A 20,335-nucleotide genomic window follows, 5' to 3' on the forward strand; every position below is an offset into this window, starting at 1 on the left:
AACTAAAAAAATACTTACCCTAAATGAGAACTCAAGGTTTTCACCTCCCCAAACTTCCATTCCAGTATCATAAGAACCTAAGTATTCAAAGTACTTCTTACTCACAGAAAACAGCCCACCAGCCATGGTCGGTGAACTAGAAGAAAAAAAAAAATCATTAGTTTTAGGTTACTTCATATATCAAATAGTTATTAAACTTAACCCATATTAGGAAACTACTCTGACCAAGGATAGTGTTTCACTAAACTATACATTCTAGCAAACTAAAATGTGAATGACAACATTCAATCTACATAAGCTTATTTGGGAGAATTCTTCAGTCATGGTCATAATTGGCTATTTTTGACATCCGTTTGACATTTGCTACATTTTGGAGATTAGTCAATAACATTGTGTATATTACACATATATTATATATTATATACACATGAATACCTTGCATCCTGTGACTAGCAAAAAATTATATGAGTTGTTGACAAACTTTGACACCAATGCTCTGCACCTGTCATTTCAATTCCTGAGTAGAATTAAAAATGACCGCAGATTTCAACACCCATTTAAAAGACCGCTTTGTCACCCCAAAAAATAAATAAAAATTCCGAACATTTCATAAAGATAAAATGTTTATGAAATGTTCAAAAGGTATCATAAGATGCAGTAAGGACTACTTACTCATGGTAAATGCCTAACTTGACAAAACTTAACAAAAGGCAGAGCTACCACCATCACATTTCGTCACTTTGCCAGCCGTCTCTAAAGACAGCTGTGGGAATAAGGCATTGTCTTGCTCATTGCATGATAATATCTATAGAGGTTCCTGCCACTTTAAAAGATTCTCTATAGACATTAGTGTTGCATTCTAGTGCATGCAAGTATATGAGTGCAACAGTAACGTCCAGCCCTGTCCATCATGTGTTTTATCAGTGGCATCTTCAATGCTCGTTTGCATTCAGTACTTTGCCTATAGCCCTAGATTGTTTTGCTGCAGCTAGATGAGCAGCCAGTTACGTTACACAATTGCAGAGTGCCGTGGGCTAACTACCATTGACTAATTTCTCTCTACTGGCAGTGCATCAATCTTGCACGTCCTTTTAATGCTAGAGGGTTTTATAGAACTTCAAACAATGAAGAAACACATAGGTAAAATATAACAAATACAATATCAATGCAATTTACTTTAACACTGAACTGAAAGTTTATTCATCCAAACCTGATATTATTTAAACACATTTTACGAAAAGATATACAAATTTCTCTTGTCCCAACGTTCATATATAACAATTTTATGTTACTTTTTATAATGAAATCAAATGTGGGGTTTCTCCATACTGTGAGATAGACCACTTTATATATTTAGTTGCTTGTTTGAAAGTTCATCAAATTCAACCTTGAAACCTGTAACCTTGAAACCCAACTTGGGTACCTCCGTTGACGGATGCTCCTAGTGCTTCCTGAGGGCTCCAAGCACTCCACCAGACATCATAACCACCGCAGACCCCACGAACCGCCGCAGTTTGGTTGGGGTCTCGCCGTCTCCTACCAACCCTGGATCTACGACAAGGCTCCAAGTTCCAGTGGGTGAACCTCTCCTCCAAGAGAGCAAAGCAGGAATAAGCTCATAAAAGAGCTTAGTAATTATTCAAGGTAGTATGGCATAGCAATCCCTTGTAGCAGATTCCCCCCAATAAGAGACAGGACTCTAGATTGAGGGTGAAGTAGAACTGGTAAAACGTATTTAATGAGCACAAAGGCATTTCTTATATACAGTTTTCCCCACAAGGTTATACATCCCTGTATAGCCCTGATCTGGCTGAACAACATATCCAAAAATCACCCAGATGAGAGCAGGGGTTCAAAAGTTTTATGGAAGTCACATTTGACCGACCGCAAGCATGGTTTGCATGCCCAAAACAGTTCCACAGATTTAGGCTGTGCGGCCGGTCTATCTTCTCCTCTATCCTGGAGATAATTGGCTTAAGTGACTGTGGTAACAGGAAATATCTCTAAGTAAAAAACTGTTACAAAAACCACAAAAAAAATGAATAACTCTTATAATACAATGCTTAACCTATATGTCCAACATATCCCCAGATAGCTTGGATCTGAGCGCTCAGTATGTTCAATGTTAAAGTGCTCTATAGTACAAGGAAGGGTGAGGTCAGAAAATAGCAAGGGCTGATGGGAGATTGAGGAGGGACAAAGCAGCCAGTTTCAACTGGTCTGGCTGTGTCCCTGGGACAACATCATGCTGGAGAACAATAGGACAGGAAAAAGGGGGAGGGGGAAGAGGCTGGCAAACAGGCCCCTCCAAAAACCAGTGGCGAGGTCACTTTCGCCACAAAAAAAGAGTCTCGGTACGGGTGTCTGACATTCATGTGGTAGCAGCCGTGTACGTGCTTTTCTCTGCTCCTTGTGGGATGAAGGTAACAATCCTCGCTGGGTCCCATCTTGAATTTGCTGTGGGTAGTTCCGAGGTGGCTATGGTCGGCAACCCCTCCGGTGGCAGTCCGAGTGGGCGCAGCACGGTGGTTGCTTCTCTGAGGTCCGAGTTGGACTGGACCTGGTTGTCATGCGTTATCTGCAGTGTGTGCGGTGAGCGCCAATGATATTTAATATGGTGGTTTCTAAGCAGTGTGGTGAAAGGTTGCAGGGACCTGCGCCATTGCAGGGTGTCACCCAACAGGTTTGCATAAAAGGACAAAGCCATGTTTTCGAAGCTGTAGGTGGCACACCCTTTTAGGGCCACGAAGACCGCCATCTTGTCAACCGAGTTCTTGAACCTTACGGCGAGGTCTCAGGGGGATCCGAAAGGCTGCCTCAAAGCTGAAGTTTCTGGCTTGTTTGGGTGCCAGTAAGACTCTTCTGAGCCGCCTTGGGAGATGTGGGATTTCCTCTGCAGTGATATCTTCTGTGACTCCACGGATCTTCAGATTATTGCGGCGCCTTGCATGCACCATTGCAGCGAAGTGTTGCTCAGTCTTGGCTTGTTGCTGTTTAAGTGCCTGTATTTCTTGTCTGAGCTCCGTGATGTCTTGCGATTGTTGTGTGGAGGTTGCTTCCACCACGTCAATGAGGCCCACTAGGCCTTTGAGGTCTGCAAGTCTCCCAGCATTGTTTTTAACAGTGTCACTGTTACCGGTCAAGTGTCTCCTGGGCTCAATGCAGTCTGTTGAGGTCTCGCAGGGGATAAGCTGCCAGTGGCCTCATCCAGGAAAAAAAATCCTCCAATGAGTCTGAGTAGCCCTTGAGGTTGGCAGCCATTTTGGGGCTGTATGCGACTTGCAGATTAAATCTCCTATGCTGACCCCCGTTTTGGGTTGGTCTGACTTTTGCTTCTTCCCATCTGAGTTATGGGTTGTTAGGTCACTTTTATCAGTGTCTGGGTTGCAGAAAAACACCAGTTTGAACTGTGTAGCCACTGAGCCCATCTAACATGCGTCTGCTCGGTTCTGCGGTCAAGCTCCGCCCCAGGCAATATATTTTCTATATGTTCCTGTGATGTATTTTACAAGGAACTTCACTTCTGTCCGAAACAATGCGATAATGATTCCTATTTCCTTCCTCAGATTGGCAGTTTGCAGTGTGCTTCCTTCTTGACACCTTCATTTCATTTTACAGCTAAGAATTAATTATGGTCGTTGTCCTCACATTCTGTTAATTTATCTTGTCTTGAATCCTCGTAATTTTCCTAGAGTCAGATGATTAAAAACATCATCATGAAACAATGGGGACACGACCATGTTTCACCCTGGATCGTATTATCTGTGTAGTGAGCATTGTGCCACAAAAAAAGCAGAATTTTAAATGATCACACTAGAGATTTTTATTTCCATATCTTTGCACTCTCTCTCTATGCTTATTTGGAAGTTTCAGTAAGGTGTGTATGTGAGTGAATACTCACAAATGTCTATGTTTCTTGTTTTGTTAATTATAACCAAGGTTCTTGTTTACATTTCTATCCTGGATTTGTTTTGATAGCTCTTTTGTCCTTGTGATGCTGCTTGTTTAGATAAGTTCCCTGCCAAGCCTTTACAGATGTTCTTCAATTTGTATGGAAAACAATTACTGTTAATTATTATTACAATTATTATTATTACAAATGTCTTAAATTTTAAATAACTGTCCCTGTTCAAAGAATTACATGCAGATCAATGAAATTAAATTAAAACACAGTTATAAAACAATAATACTCCATAAATAAAACAAAATATGATCTTCGTAACAATAATATTGTGTTTAAATATATAATCCTAAATATTAAAACACTTAAAGCACAATGTGGCAAGAAACATTAAAAAAATATACCTGATGACATCAATGGATGACCGTCTTCGCTGTTGTTCTCTTTCTGGGACAGTGTGCCAAGTGAAGACCAACCTCCAATCAAAACCTCCAATCTGTGGTTCTCCAGCATTGCCCAAATATTCAAATGTATTCCAGTCAATAACATCAATAACTGGGCAAACCACAGCCGTTTCCTTTTCCCGAATCCTTAATAAAAATACAGACTTGTTATAAAAATAAATGTTAAAAATATCTTAATTTTTATACTTCATCAGTTCATGAAAAGTTTATGGTTTATGAATGGAAATTATAAACCTGTCACATTGTAAGGAATCTCCAACTGGTAATGTGGCAACATTAATATAAACATAAAGCTTGTAACAAACTTCTTAACACCTTAATGATGCATGATGGAATAAGTCCATTAAAGAATCACTATAGTGCCAGGAAAACAAACTTGTTTTCCTGGCATTATAGTGTTAATAGGTCCCCCCACCCTCAGGGTCCCCCTCCCGCCGGGCTGAAGGGGGAGGAAGGGGTTAAACACTTACCTTTCTCCAGCGCCGGGCTCCCTCGGCGCTGGGGACTCTCCTCCCTCTTCCAAAGTAATCCGCCGAATGTGCATGTGAGGCAAGAGACGCGCACGCATTCAATCAGTCCATAGGAAAGCATTTCTCAATGCTTTCCTGTGGACAGCAGCGTCTTCTCACTGTGAAAATCACAGTGAGAAGTGCGGAAGCGCCTCTAGCAGCTGTCAATGAGAAAGCCACTAGAGGTTGGATTAACCCAAATATAAACATAGCAGTTTCTTACCCTAGATGGACCTGGCACCCAGACCACTTCATTGAGCTGAAGTGGTCTGGGTGCCTATAGTGGTCCTTTAACCCCTTAAGGACCAAATTTCTGGAATAAAAGGGAATCATGACATGACACATGTCATGTGTCCTTAAAGGGACACTATAGTCACCTAAACAACTACAGCTTAATGTAGTTGTTCAGGTGAGATCTATAGCTCCCTGCAGGCAAATCTAATGTAAACACACGTCACGTGTGCAGGAGAGAGAAGGCACTGTGGAAATGGAAGCGCCTGATTGCTCCCTGCTCGCGCCCGCCTATTTCGTCATTTTGACTAAATAGGGGGCGTGGCTTCACGAGGCTCCCAGCGCTGGAACCAGGTGAGTAAAAAGGGCTGCCTGGAGAGTCCCTTTAAGGGGTTAAGGATGTTCTTCTCTTAAAGGACCACTACAGTGCCAGGAAAACATACTATAGGGTCCCCCTCCTGCCGGGCTGGATGGAGAGGAAGGGGTTAAACTGCTATGTTTTGGTCCAGCTAAGGGTTAACCCTAGCTGGACCAGGCACCCAGACCACTTCATTAAGCTGAAGTGGTATGGGTGGCTATAGTGGTCCTTTAAGGACCCATGATGGATGTATTCCTTAATGAGATACCTGAAACTCCTATCTGTCAGCTGGCGACAGAATTAGTACCCTCATGTAGACAGATGACCTGCATGCTCAAAGTGAGCACTACTCACAGCTCTGTAAATGGGGATTTATATTTCTGATAGTACAACTTGGTGTTAACAGGGTTAAATCCCCGCTCATCCCTGTAAGACCTAAGCTATTTTAGTGGTCCCCAGGCTGACAGTTGTGCTGCATGTAGTGCTCAAAGTGAGCACTGCATACAGCCCTTTAAAACAGTTTAAATCACAGTGGCTGAGCGATTGCACTTAACTACAGTGATTCTGTGGGAGACCCCCAGGATCTGAACTTACCTTGAGAGGATCTCCTTGCATGCCACCATGCCTGTTTGACGGGTGCTGAGTTTTAGCAGTTTCATACATAGTTACATAGTTACATAGTTAGATAGCTGAAAAGAGACTTGCGTCCATCAAGTTCAGCCTTCCTCACACCTGTTTTTTGCTGTTGATCCAAAAGGAAAAAAAAAAAACCCAGTTTGAAGCACAATTTTGCAACAAGCTAGGACAAAAAATTCCTTCTTGACCCCAGAATGGCAGTCAGATTTATCCTTGAATCAAGCAGTTATTACCCTACATTGAAAGATTATATCCTTGAATATTCTGTCTTTGCAAGTATGCATCTAGTAGCTGTTTGAACATCTGTATGGACTCTGATAAAACCACTTCTTCAGGCAGAGAATTCCACATCCTGATTGTTCTTACAGTAAAAAAACCTTTCCTTTGCCTTAGATGAAATCTTCTTTCTTCCAGTCTAAACGCATGGCCTCGTGTCCTATGTAAAGTCCGGTTTGTGAATAGATTTCCACACAATGGTTTGTATTGGCCCCGAATATATTTGTATAATGTTATCATATCCCCTCTCAGGCGACGTTTTTCTAAACTAAATAGGTTTAAATTTGTTAACCTTTCTTCATAGCTGATATGTTCCATTCCTTTTATTAATTTTGTAGCCCGCCTCTGCACTTTTTCTAGTGCCATGATATCCTTCTTTAGAACAGGTGCCCAAAATTGCACAGCATATTCAATATGTGGTCTTACCAGTGATTTATAGAGAGGCAAAATGATATTCTCGTCCCGAGAATGAATGCCCTTTTTCATGCATGACAATACCTTACTGGCCTTGGCCACTGCTGATTGACATTGCACATTGTTGCATAGTTTGTTGTCTATAACAATTCCCAAGTCCTTTTCGTGTGTTGTTATCCCTAATTCACTTCCATTAAAGGACCACTCTAGTGCCAGGAAAACATACTCGTTTTCCTGGCACTAGAGTACCCTGAGGGTGCCCCCACCCTCAGGGACCCCCTCCCGCCGGGCTCTGGAGAGAGGAAGGGGTTAAACTTACCTCTTTTTCCAGCGCCGGGCGGGGAGCTTTCCTCCTCCTCTCCATCTTGATCGCGACGTCATCGGCTGAATGCGCATGCGCGGCAGGAGCCGCGCTCGCATTCAGCCGGTCGCATAGGAAAGCATTTACAATGCTTTCCTATGGACACTTGCGTGCTCTCACTGTGATTTTCACAGTGAGAAGCACGCAAGCGCCTCTAGCGGCTGTCAATGAGACAGCCACTAGAGGATTTGGAGGCTGGATTAACCCTCATTATAAACATAGCAGTTTCTCTGAAACTGCTATGTTTATAAAAAAAAGGGTTAATCCTAGAGGTACCTGGCACCCAGACCACTTCATTAAGCTGAAGTCGTCTGGGTGCCTAGAGTGGTCCTTTAAGGGTATACGTTGCTTGTGTATTCTTTACTCCGAAGTGCATAACTTTGCATTTTTCAACATTAAATTTCATCTGCCATTTGAGTGCCCAGTCCTCCAGTCTATCTAAATCCTTCTGCAGCAAAGTAATATCTTGCTCACATTGTATTATTTTACAAAGTTTTGTGTCATCTGCAAACACTGAAACATGACTTTCAATGCTGTCTTCAAGATCATTTATAAAAATGTTAAATAGAAGGGGTCCCAGAACAGACCCCTGAAGGACACCACTTGCCACCTCTGTCCAGCTTGAAAATTTACCATTAACGACAACCAGGCCCGGACTGGCCATCGGGCATACCGGGCAAATGCCCGGTGGGCCGCGATGGCCGTGGGGCCGAGGCCGGCAGGGGAGATCACAGGATCTCCCCGGCCGGCCGCTGCAGGGCCAGCGCTACCCGAGTGCCGGCCCTGCATAGTGCCTCCATGGGCCGGTGGGGAGATCAAAGATCTCCCTCACCGGCCCAAAGGCACTGAGATGCGGCCGCCTGGGGAGTGTGGGAGGGAGGGAGGCAGGAGAGAGGACCCGGTGAGCTCTAGCCAGCAGCTCCGCCGGGTCCTCTCGCGAGGTCTGAGCGTTGCCGCGGTTACCGCGGCAATGCTCAGATCTCGCGAGAGTTCACTCTCACCACTGGACCACCAGGGAAGGAAGCACCCTCCATTACAGCACGGCCCTCCTCATGGCAGAACGGACCCCCCTCCCTCCCCTACCAGGATAAAGGTAAGAAGGGAGGTGGGGGGGGGTCATATAACTTGTTTTTTTTAAATGTTATTAATAAAAAAATACTTTTAAATTTAAAAAAAAATACACACACACACACACAGCACCCCCAGACACACACACACAGCACCCCCAGACACACACACACAGCACCCCCAGACACACACACACAGCACCCCCAGACACACACACACAGCACCCCCAGACACACACACACAGCACCCCCAGACACACTCAGCACCCCCAGACACACTCAGCACCCCCAGACACACTCAGCACCCCCCAGACACACACACTCAGCACCCCCAGACACACACACTCAGCACCCCCAGACACACACACTCAGCACCCCCAGACACACACACACACAGCACCCCCAGACACACACACAGCACCCCCAGACACACACAGCACCCTCAGACACACACAGCACCCCCAGATACACACAGCACCCTCAGACACACACAGCGTACCCTCAGACACACACAGCACCCTCAGACACACACAGCACCCCAGACACACACACAGCACCCCCCGACACACACAGCACCCCCCGACACACACAGCACCCCCCGACACACACAGCACCCTCCGACACACACAGCACCCTCCGACACACACAGCACCCTCCGACACACACAGCACCCTCAGACACACACACAGCACCCTCAGACACACACACAGCACCCTCAGACACACACACAGCACCCTCAGACACACACACAGCACCCTCAGACACACACACAGCACCCTCAGACACACACAGCACCCCCAGACACACACACAGCGCACCCAAACACACACAGCGCAGCACCCAAACACACACAGCGCAGCACCCAAACACACACAGCGCAGCACCCAAACACACACAGCACCCTCACTCACACACAGCACCCTCAGAATGGTTGGGTGGGGGTGGCGCGGGGGGGAGGGCGGGCGCCTGAGTTTTGTCCTGCCTAGGGCAGCACAAAACCAGGATACACCTCTGCCTATATGCACTCTTAATCCTCTACACACACACACACACACACACACACACAATCTCCTATACACACTCTGGGTCCTTTACACAGTAGATCTCCTACACACACACACTGCACCACCTACACACACACTACATTCCTTGTCAGCAAACACATACAAGATTCTCTAAACACACCCTCTCTACAACCTCTACACACACTACGTCACCTATACACACACACACACACTATAGCCCGTATGCACACACTCACTACATCCCCTATAACACTATGCCCCCTATACACACACTCTCTACAGCCCCTAGCCACACATATTACACCACAAACACAAATGAAATTGACCTATTTACACAATACCACACCACACTCTACACACACGCAATCCCACAAGCAGGCTCCAAACATATGCACCATACACTGTCCTGGCCCTTTTGTCCTCTGGTATCCCACTTGTGGAGACACCACAGACAATTTAAAAGCAAACACAGCGCAAGCATGTTAATAAATTTGCTTGCGCTGCGCAGAACAAATGCAGGGCCTTTTTCTAATGCCAGAGCTCTTCAGCTGGGCTCTGCGCATTGAACTAACATGCTCACTTTGAGAGGGGGGCGTGCTTGTCATTAGTGACCAGGGCTTCCTGGGACAGTTCTGCACGGTGTGCAGCACTGACATTCAGTGTCTCCACCCTCTGCATGGAAACCTACCTCATAGAGATGCATTGATTCTATGTCTAATTGGCCAGGGTTGTGTTTGGCTCAGCCCCGTGGTCCACCTCCTTAATCTCCACCAATACAATGTTATCCTATGGGAAAGCATGGTGATTGGCTGAGATCATCACTTGTTATGTCAGCCAAGGAGGCAGATCAGAGGCAGAGCCGCACCAGCAGACTAGAATAAAGATAAGATTTTACTATATTTAGGGGCGTAAGGGTAGATTTAACACTATACGGTCAGGAATTCAGGTTTGTGTTCCTGACCCTATAGTGTTCCTTTAAAGATAATGATTTTGGATTAGGTTTAGTAATAGGTTTAGGATTAAAGTTTGCATTAGAGTACAGATTAGGATTCAGATTAGGATTAGGAACTGCAACAGAATTATTTTGCTGATATCACTACTCCTTGGGTTAAGGTTAAGTTTAGAGTTAGATTTAGGATTAGGGATAGGATTAAGATTGGTACTTTGCAAAGGATATATGTGTTATTGCTGTACTCCAGGGATATTGCTGAGTACAGTTAAAATAATTTTATTACAGTGGTACATATGAGAGTTAAAAAATATGCAGCAAAAATACAATGTGCATCTAAGAATTTAAAAATAATAATGCCACATTTGCAAATAGTACGTATTTGTCAAGTAACTTAAATATGCCAGCTCCTAAAATGCAACAAAATGTACCTCAAACCCATATTCAACTCGGAATGTATTGGTTTGTAATGTTCAATTCTTAGGAATGTATTCAATTCAGTCAAAGAAAAGCTCCCCAAGGGAACCTAAAAGGTGTTGGAATACCCTTATAGATATAGAGCATATATAGGGTAATTAATCAAGATAGCAATAACTCGGGGGGGCGGAGCTAGCACCCAACGGCTTCGGACGCACAGTTTCTGAGCTCCGACAAACGGGAGCGAAAAAAGCCTGAAAACGGCGGAAAAAACGGAGTGGTCACCCCCCAATAAGCAGCAGACAGCCGTGCAAATGATGGGGAGAAAAAACAAGAAGCCCCGTCCGGACCGACCCCGGTTCTGTGCCGATATCGGCGAACTCCTGAGAGGGCCGCAAGGCATGGGGAGAACAGAAATGGCGGCGGACCTGGAAGATTTCTCTGACGACTCAGAGGACTACTCCCTCCTCACTGCAGAGGGGCCAAGCAGGAAACCTGCCCAGTCAGCCCAGCCTGCCCAGTCAGCAGCCACAGGGTCAGAACCACTCACCACAGGCATACTTACCAGCCTCCTGGCGGACCTCCGTCAAAGCCTGTCCTCCGAAATCTCACAGGTGAGAGAAGACCTCAAGGGGTTCAATGGGCGCCTAAGCACAATAGAACAGACCACTACAACACATGCAGCCCACATCCAGGAGCTGCAGAATCAAATAGACTGTTCTAGTGTACCACTCGTATGTTTATGTTTCACACACCATGTAGACAACATACTATATACCACGCAGGACACCGACAATGAAAAAACATGCGCATCGACACCACCTCCCAGGCCTCTATGGGCCAAGACCGGGAACACTTGCTCATTAAGGACCACCTACCCCCCCCCCCAGCTCCATGCGAGTAACCACATACACCCACTCCAATATGGGGAGCTGAAATTTCACAGCATCCAGTCCGCTCTTGACATACACCACAACACGTCTCATCCTCTGACGACACACAGCCATACCTGACCTTAACACTCACACCTACTACAACCACCACCCGAGGCAGGATTATGGCGGTAGCAAGCCACACCACTTTAAATAATAAAAAATTGCAGTCAACATCGATCACTTGCCAAATGCTAGCGAATTGTTAACTGTAATCATCTGCCTTATCGAATGTATTTTGTCTATACCATGTTGACTGCCAAAATAAAGAATTTAAAAAAAAAAAAAAAAGATAGCAATAACTCTCAAAAGACCTCAATAGACAAATACCTTCGCATAACCAGTGCCACAATTATAGGGAAATTCCTTTATTAGATGCTAGGATAAATGCGAGGGTGTAGGTCTACTAAATATCTAAAAACCGGACCAAGACATTGTGCTACCGGTGTCCAAGGATAAAATGCTGCCCCCCTTCACCAAAACCACCCTTACACGTACATTTGCACAGACACACTGAAATATATACAGATACACACAAAGCTGTGTGTGTGAGGTGTTCTGTGTGTGAGTGTTGTTGTGTGTGTGTGTGAGGGATACTCTGAGTGTATATGAGGGGTGCTGTGTGTATATGAGGGGTGCTGTGTGTATTTGAGGGGTGCGGTGTGTATTTGAGGGGTGCTGTGTGTATTTGAGGGGTGCTGTGTGTATTTGAGGGGTGCTGTGTATGTTTGTGCTGTGTGTGATGGGTGCAATGTGTGTGGAGCATAAGGGATAAGGGATATTTGTTTTATTTTATGTCCCCCTCACCCTTCTTCTTACCTTTGATGGTGGAGGAGGAGGGGGGGGGGGGGGACAGGACAATGCCAGCCCTGGTTGTCCGGTAGTGAGTAGTATAGTAGATCTACAGCCTGCAGCTCCTCTGGCTGCAAGCGGTCTTCACTCATCCCATGAGCAGAATGCTGTGTCGGAGCATTGCCATGGCAATGTGCTGCAACCCTCTGACCAGCATGCTGGCAGAAAGACCGAAATGCCTCCCAGGTCCAACCTCCCACTAGCAAAGGACCTTTGGGCAAGTGAGCAGGGTCAACTGTCCATGGGCCGGCACCTTGCACATGGGCAACGCTCTGGGGTCCCTATGCTTGTGTGTGGGGCCCTTGGACAAGTGCCCATGCAGAAATAAAGCACTGCAGACACGCAGATCGCAACAATGACACACACACAGATACAGGCATAGAAATACACACATGCAGATATACTGATATGCATACTGAAACACATACACACACACACACACACACTGACACACATGCAGATACACAGATACAAACACTGAAACACATACAGATACAAGCAAACACACTGACACATACAGATACACACACATGCAGATGCACAGACACATAGATGCAAACATGGACATGCATACAGTTGCACAGACACACTGATAAACATACTGGCACACATAAAGATGTACAGACACAAGCACTACCTACACACAGGCAACCAAAACACACATACAGGTGAAAAATATAGCCACCCTCCAGTTTCCTAATTTATGGGAGCAGGAGCACGCTTGTTCTGGCTGGGGCTGTTGCGAGTAAGGCGGCAGACAGATCAAAGGGGTCTAATAGAGGTGGTGTTAAGGTATGCGGCAGAGTTATACTGGCAGAGGCGGGGTTAAGTATGTAAGGAGCGGGGTTATGCTGGCAGAGACGGGGGTTAATCTGGCGAGGGGGTGACATTGAGATCTTGTGAATGGTGGGTGCAGTCACTACCAGCTCGCAGCCTCCATCATCTGTGTGTGAAATAGTCCGCTTGAGCTGGGAGGAAGTGTCCGTCTCTCTCTCACTTACTCCCAGCTCTCTCTGCAGTTTAGTAGGGTCACGCTGTTAAAAAAGAGCTGCAGCGCAGGACCGGGCCTCTGATGGCACATTTCCTTCGAGTGGCCCTGAGCCACCTGATAGACCCGTTCACCCTGGGGTTCCCACCCTGTGCGGTGCAACTGCATTGCCGCCATTACCAAATTATTTTCGTGTACCTCCCGGGGGCCCTGAATTATACTCCTGGAGGTAAGCATACCACAGGTTTGGAACCCCTGGTCTATAACAATTCCCTTAACTACAAAACAAGCAAACTGAAGCTGTGTCCTGAAGGGGATATAAAAACCTAAACAAAACAAAAAAATTTAAAATCACATTTATATTCAGTGGAATAGGAATAGCAGTTTCTTTAAAATATTTCTCAGTGGAAAACAGATATAGGGTAATGTGTATTTTTGAGAAATATAATACATGTTCTATCAGTATTTTTTCTTTGACATCAAAAAGGAGACCATTGTTTATTACAGTTTAATTTAACTCTGTGTACTGTTATGTATATTAACCATAGTACCTTTCCATCAGCGGCTCCAGCCAGCCTTCATGGCACTCACAATGGCAATCCAAAAAGGTCAAGACTTCTCCTTTGGCTGTTGAAGCACCTAGAAGACGAGCTCGTACTAAGCCTTCTCTCTTATTTGCGCGAACAAGTCTAACCTTATTCAGAGAAGATACATATTTTTCCAAAGGTTCCTTTAGGTGCTCTGAGGAGAAATGTGTTAGAATTGTTGGTCAAAATAACATCTGCTATGACGTTTCAACAAATTATTATCAGGTGTCTGTATTTCATATATTTAATCTTTTTAATAAGCACTATTTGTAAGATCCAAAACATATCTCAAAAAATGTAGTCTGTCTGGACAAAGTAATCCAAAAACTGCACCCAGTGGTCAGTATTGCTATGTCTTGATTAAGGAGATAATACAATATCTGACAGACCAGAGATGTGACCACAAGGAAGAATTTGGCATATTTATCTAATATAGACCACTACCTGCTTTTCCTCGCTGTCCAGCAATCTCATGAATCTCATAGTTGGGATGTTGAAGGGGAGCTGTCACTTTCCAGGATTTTTAATTTTATGTTTACTTATCTCTGAATGTAACTTATATTTAAAATTAACACAATTCTTTATCCTGTTCCTGAGTGTTTCCTCCTTATATCTCTGCAAACCACGGTTCTAAACTATGTCCTTTGCACATGGCAGCCAGCACTGAGAAAGTATAGAGATAAGAGGACAGATGAAACAATGGGGGGATATATGAAAAGCTAAATTGTGGTTTAAAAGTGGGGTAATCACCGTATAAATCAGAACAGTTTGATTTAAAAAAAAAAAAAAAATCTCCAACAATGTTTCAAATTCTCCTTTTATTTGCAGTGTTTAGGCTGGGTTTGTCTTGTATTGATTATGATGTAATTTGCTAAATCTTTTACATCAATTTAAAATAAATAAATGGTAAATGTGGTTTTCAGTGTTTTATTCAAAAACGGCAGTTCTCTTTTAAGTAAAAGCTTCATCTAGATTCTGGGCTCTGCTGGGCTACGCAGCATTCTACACAATGGGCACACTATACTGTATTAAAGTCATCCTCTTTTCACATACCGAAGTGCACATGCTCTCAATGTATGCTGCACTAGAGAAGTTATTTGAGTATTATTTTGTGTATCAAATCATAAATATGAAATTGGCCTCCTACCTTTATCACTGTAATCATCAACAATTATGACCTCTTCCAAGAGCATGTCTGGAGAGGTTTCCAGGACACTGTGGACTGTCCTCAGCAGTGTAGACCAAGCCTCGTTGTAAAAGGCAATTACAACCGAAGTTTTAGGCATCTTGTAATAGTCATATTTCACATCTTTACACCTAAAATGAGGGCAACAAGTCTTGGTCAATTGTTTATGATAATAGGATATAGTCTGAAATGGAAGTGGGAATAAGGGCTTTCACTCCTCTTATTTTATTGACGAACCAGCACAGATCCAGAGTTATTGGTTATTCTAATGAGCTAGATTGCTAAAGTATGAAAAAGGTGTCACAGAAAAATAGAGGAACAAGATGGCAACAGCATATACCTGATTAAACATTCTTACCCCTTATCAGAAAATAAGAAGAGCAAATAAAATGATTATTGGTATGCAGTAATCTGTTTTATCTACTGATTTTGCATTAGTTTCAACTATAAATGGTTCACAGAGCCTTAACAGCTGTGTGCTATATCTCCCATGGGTAGTTTCACATTATTCCAACATTTATTTTAAATATGAGATGCATAGCTATCGCATAAATACAGAATACAAGTCATGCAGGCCCGGACTGGCCATCGGGCATACCAGGCAGGGCTGGCACAATCAGAGCGCCGGCTTTGCTTTGTGCCTTCATAGGCCAGTGGGGAGATCAAAGATCTCCCTCAACGGCCCACAGGCAGTTACATGCGGCCGCCGTCTGGGGAGGGAGAGAGGACCCGGTGGAGCTCTTACCTGCAGCTCCGCCAGGTTCCTCTCGCGAGGTTGGAGCGTTGCCGCGGTTACCACGGCAACGCTCTGATCTCGCGAGAGTGAGTTCTAGCCCCATAGGCTAAAATTCACTCACCACTAGAATCATCAGGAATAGCAGCAAGGTCCCCTCTCCCAGGCTAAAGGTAAGAAGGGAAGGGGGATACAAAGTTATTTTTTTTTTTTTTTAATATATTTAAATCTGCCCCCCAACACACACAAACATATTCCTCCAAACATGTTCACACACACACCACACTAACACCGCACCCTAACACACATAGCACCCTCACATCACATAATATATAAAAACAACCCTCAGTGAGTTCACAGGCAAAGAAAATTAGAAACATAGAATGTGACAGCAGATAAGAACACCCTCACACACACACAGCACATCCAAGTTTTACATACACACATATACACATATATATTACACACACACACACTACAGCACCCCTACCCACATTACGCTCCAGATACACGCTAGATACCTTACCCAACTCTGGATCATCTAATCTACACACACAGTAGATCCCTATATACACTCTGAATCTTCTATACACACATACACACGATCTCCTATACACACTCTGGGTCCTTTGCACAGTAGATCCCCCTACACACACACACACTACATTCCTTGTAAGCAAACAAACACACACTTTCTACAACCCCTACACACACTACGTAACCTATACACACTCTCTACAGCCCCTAGCCACACATATTACACCACAAACACAAATTAAATCAACCTATTTACACAATACCACAATCTGCTCACTCTACACACACGCAATCCCACAAGCAGGCTCCAAACACATGCATGATACGCTTTCCTGGCCCTTTTGTCCTCTGGTATCCCACTTATGGAGACACCAGAGACAAGCTAAAAGCCAAAACAGCGCTGCACAGAACAAATACAGCAAATACATGCTAGAATTCTTCAGTGGGGCTCTGCGCATTGAACCAACATGCTCACTTTTAGAGCGGGCATGCTTGTCATTAGTGATGACAAAACACACACTATATGTCCCTGCCCCATTCTCAGGGGGCCGCTGTGATTGAAAAATGCCCGGGCTGAATTTTTTCCCCAGTCTGGCCCTGAAGTCATTTATACAGAACTATTCAGGGATACATAAAAAAAACTAGTTACATAAATGTAAACAATATTTACTTTCCATTTATTCATCTTTTATAGTAATAAGTGGGTGATACCATATCACTTTAGGCTATAAACAATGAGGATGTAAAAGGTGCACTGATGTTTCATATGTTATTACCAGGAATTAAGGAGTTTAGCTTTATGCCTTAGTGACCAGACCACTTTTCAATTTTCTTACCGTTTGTGACCAGGGCTGTTTTTACACTTCTGCAGTGTTTGTGTTAGCTTTAATTTTCCTCTCTTACTGTACCCACACATATTATATACAATTTTTATCGCCATTAAATGGTCTTTCTAAAGATATCATATAATTTACTATAAACAAATATGTAAAATATTATGGAAAAATGTAAAAAAAAAATAAAAAAACACAACAAAAACAACACACTTTTTCGAAGTTTGACCCCCAAATTCTGTTACGCATCTACAAACGTCAAAAAACACCCATGCTAAATAGTTTCTAAATTTTGTCCTGAGTTTAGAAATACCCAGTTAACATGTTCTTAGCTTTTTTGGGAAAGTTATAGGGCAATAAGTACAAGTAGCACTTTGCCATTTCCAAACCATTTTCCCCCCAAAATTAACACAACACATTGTAACACTGATATCTGTCAGGAACCCCTGAATAACCCTTCACGTATATAATTTAAAAGAAGACAACCTAAGGTATTAAACTTGGGGTATTTTGACCCTTTTCATGTAACCATTTTACCATCAATCTATGCCAACTAAAAAATAATAATAATAATAATAATAATAATTGGTGATGGTTTTTGACACACATAGCAACTTAAGGAAACATGTAAGGAGAAGTTTGGTTACTGCCAAAGAACAATATATGTTCAACAACAAGTCCTGAGTACAGTGATACCACACACCCCCCCCCCCCCACCCCCCACGTATAGGTGTGTTTGGTTGGAATTTTCACAGATGGTTAATGCACCTATGTCCTACTTGGGACATTTTTTAAGCTGGCCAGTGTAATTTACCCCAATCAAACCAAATTTTTTTTATAAGTAGACACCCTAGGGTATTTCAAGTGGTGGTATTTTAACACTTTCCATGCACTAATTCTACCACCAGTCTTTGTCAAACTTTTGGGTAGTCATTTTTTAGTGTTATTTTTCTCTCACATTGTACTTTAGGTATGGATTCTCAGTTCCTGTTATGTGTTACTGACCGAGAACAACCCTATAGGTGTTCAGCAACATATTCCGAGTACAACAGTGCCCCCAATGTACAGGTTTTATGTTTTTTGCCAAATTTACAGGCGTCAAATGTAGGGATTTCCCCTTTTCCATGTTTGCACATTGAAATTTGACAGATTGGTTTGCTGGGCCTATGTTGCCCTTGAGAACGTATAGCAGCCCAGGAATGACAATTAACCCTATCATGGCATACCATTTGTAAAAGTATTTATTAGTATCTCCAACAAATACAATACATACACACACAGACTGTTGAATACATACACACAGTCTGCTGAATACACACACAAGACTGCTGAACACAGAGACTGATGAATACACACAGTCTGCTGAATACACATACAGACTGCTGAGTACACACACAGACTGCCAAATACACACACACACACACACACACAGACCGCTGAATATATACACACACACACACACAGACTGCTGAATACATACACACACAGAATGCTGAATACACGCATATACTGCATTGAGGGGTGTAGTGTATGTGTTTGTGTGGGGTGCTGTGTGTGGGGGGGTTGCTGTGTGTGTGTGTGTGTGAGGGTTGCTGTGTGTGGGGGGTGTTGTGTGTTTGTGGGGGGGTGTTGTGTGTGTGTGAGGGGTGGTGTGTGTGGGGGGTGTTGTGTGTGTGTGTGTGTGTGTGAGGGTTGCTGTGTGTGTGTGTGCGTGTGTGAGGGTTGCTGTGTGTGTGTGTGGGGGGGGTTGTGTGTGTGTGTGGGGGGGTTGTGTGTGTATGTGGGTGTTGTGTGTGTGTGTGTTGCTGTGTGGGGGGGGTGCTGTGTGTGTGAGGGGTGCTGTGTGTGTGTGTGTGTGTGAGGGATGCTGTGTGTGCGTATGAGGGGTGCTGTGTGGGAAGGTAGGGGTGCTGTGCTGGACGGGGGTAGGGGTGCTGTGTGTGGGGGGGTAGGGGTGCTGTGTGTGGGGGGGTAGGGGTGCTGTGTGTGGGGGGGTAGGGGTGCTGTGTGTGGGGGGGTAGGGGTGCTGTGTGGGGGGGTAGGGGTGCTGTGTGTGGGGGGGTAGGATGCTGTGTGGGGGGGGTAGGGGTGATGTGTGTGGGGGGGTAGGGGTAGGGCTGCTGTGTGTTGGGGGGTTGGGTTGCTGTGTGTTGGGGGGTTGGGCTGCTGTGTGTTGGGGGGTTGGGCTGCTGAGTGTGGGGGGGTAGGGCTGCTGTGTGTGGGGGGTAGGGCAGCTGTGTGTGGGGGGTAGGGCAGCTGTGTGGGGGGGGTAGGGCAGCTGTGTGTGGGGGGGTAGGGCTGATGTGTGTGGGGGGGTAGGGCTGATGTGTGTGGGGGGGTAGGGGTGCAAGTTATGTGTGGGGGGTAGAGGTGATGTGTGCTGTGTGGAGGGGTAGGGGTACTGTATACTAAATCAGTATCCCCTCCCTCCTTCTTACCTTTAATGAAGGAGGAGGGGACACAGCCATCCCTGGTGGTCCGGTGGTACTGCTTCCAGGTCGGGAGGCAGGGGGAGGGATCTGTGAAGCAGCTCCCCTGTCCTCCCATGCGATGCTGTGTGGAGCGTTGCCATGGTAACGCGCGGCAACACTCCACACAGATTGCTCGCGGGAGGACAGGGGAGCTGCTTCACAGATCACTCCCCCTGCCTCCCGACCCGGAAGCAGAGTAGGCGCCTGCCGTTTTGGGCAGGCAGGTGCCTATTCTGCATTGATGGCGAACCTATGGCCGCGTGCCCACAGAGAGGGCCCGGCATGCCACCTGTGGCACGCGTGCCATAGGTTCGCCATCACTGACCTAGGATATTCAAAATGGGGTATGTCCAGTCTTTTGTAGTAGCCACTTAGTCAAACGCTGGCCAAAGTTAGCGGTTTTATTAGTTTTTTGCATTTTTTTTTTTTTACACAAAAACTGCACTTTTACTGGTAATGTCATCATTGTGATAAGTTTTACTGTTTTAAACACTCATATTTGTGTTCAGAAAAGTCTCCCGAGTATAACAATGTGCAGGTTTTGGAAAAGGTACAGGGTTAATATAGGGCTTGCCCAATTCAGTTTGCCAGATTGGTTTGCTGGGTCT

The 20,335-nt window shown here is 44.7% G+C and overlaps 1 protein-coding gene across 1 annotated transcript in view; it reads right to left on the minus strand.

Annotated features, from left to right (window-relative positions):
• Positions 1-20,335, minus strand: part of GALNT12 (polypeptide N-acetylgalactosaminyltransferase 12) — an 80,534-nt gene that overhangs the window by 29,901 nt on the left and 30,298 nt on the right. Inside the window, exons 2-5 of the mRNA XM_063451897.1 lie at positions 15,115-15,284; positions 13,932-14,121; positions 4,306-4,491; positions 19-136 (exon numbers count right to left, since the gene is read on the minus strand). Coding sequence (XP_063307967.1) covers positions 19-136; positions 4,306-4,491; positions 13,932-14,121; positions 15,115-15,284 — 664 coding nt within the window. The remainder of the gene's footprint in view (positions 1-18; positions 137-4,305; positions 4,492-13,931; positions 14,122-15,114; positions 15,285-20,335) is intronic.

Source organism: Pelobates fuscus, chromosome 4 (genome assembly GCF_036172605.1).
Source record: "Pelobates fuscus isolate aPelFus1 chromosome 4, aPelFus1.pri, whole genome shotgun sequence".
NCBI classification, from domain to species: domain Eukaryota; kingdom Metazoa; phylum Chordata; class Amphibia; order Anura; family Pelobatidae; genus Pelobates; species Pelobates fuscus.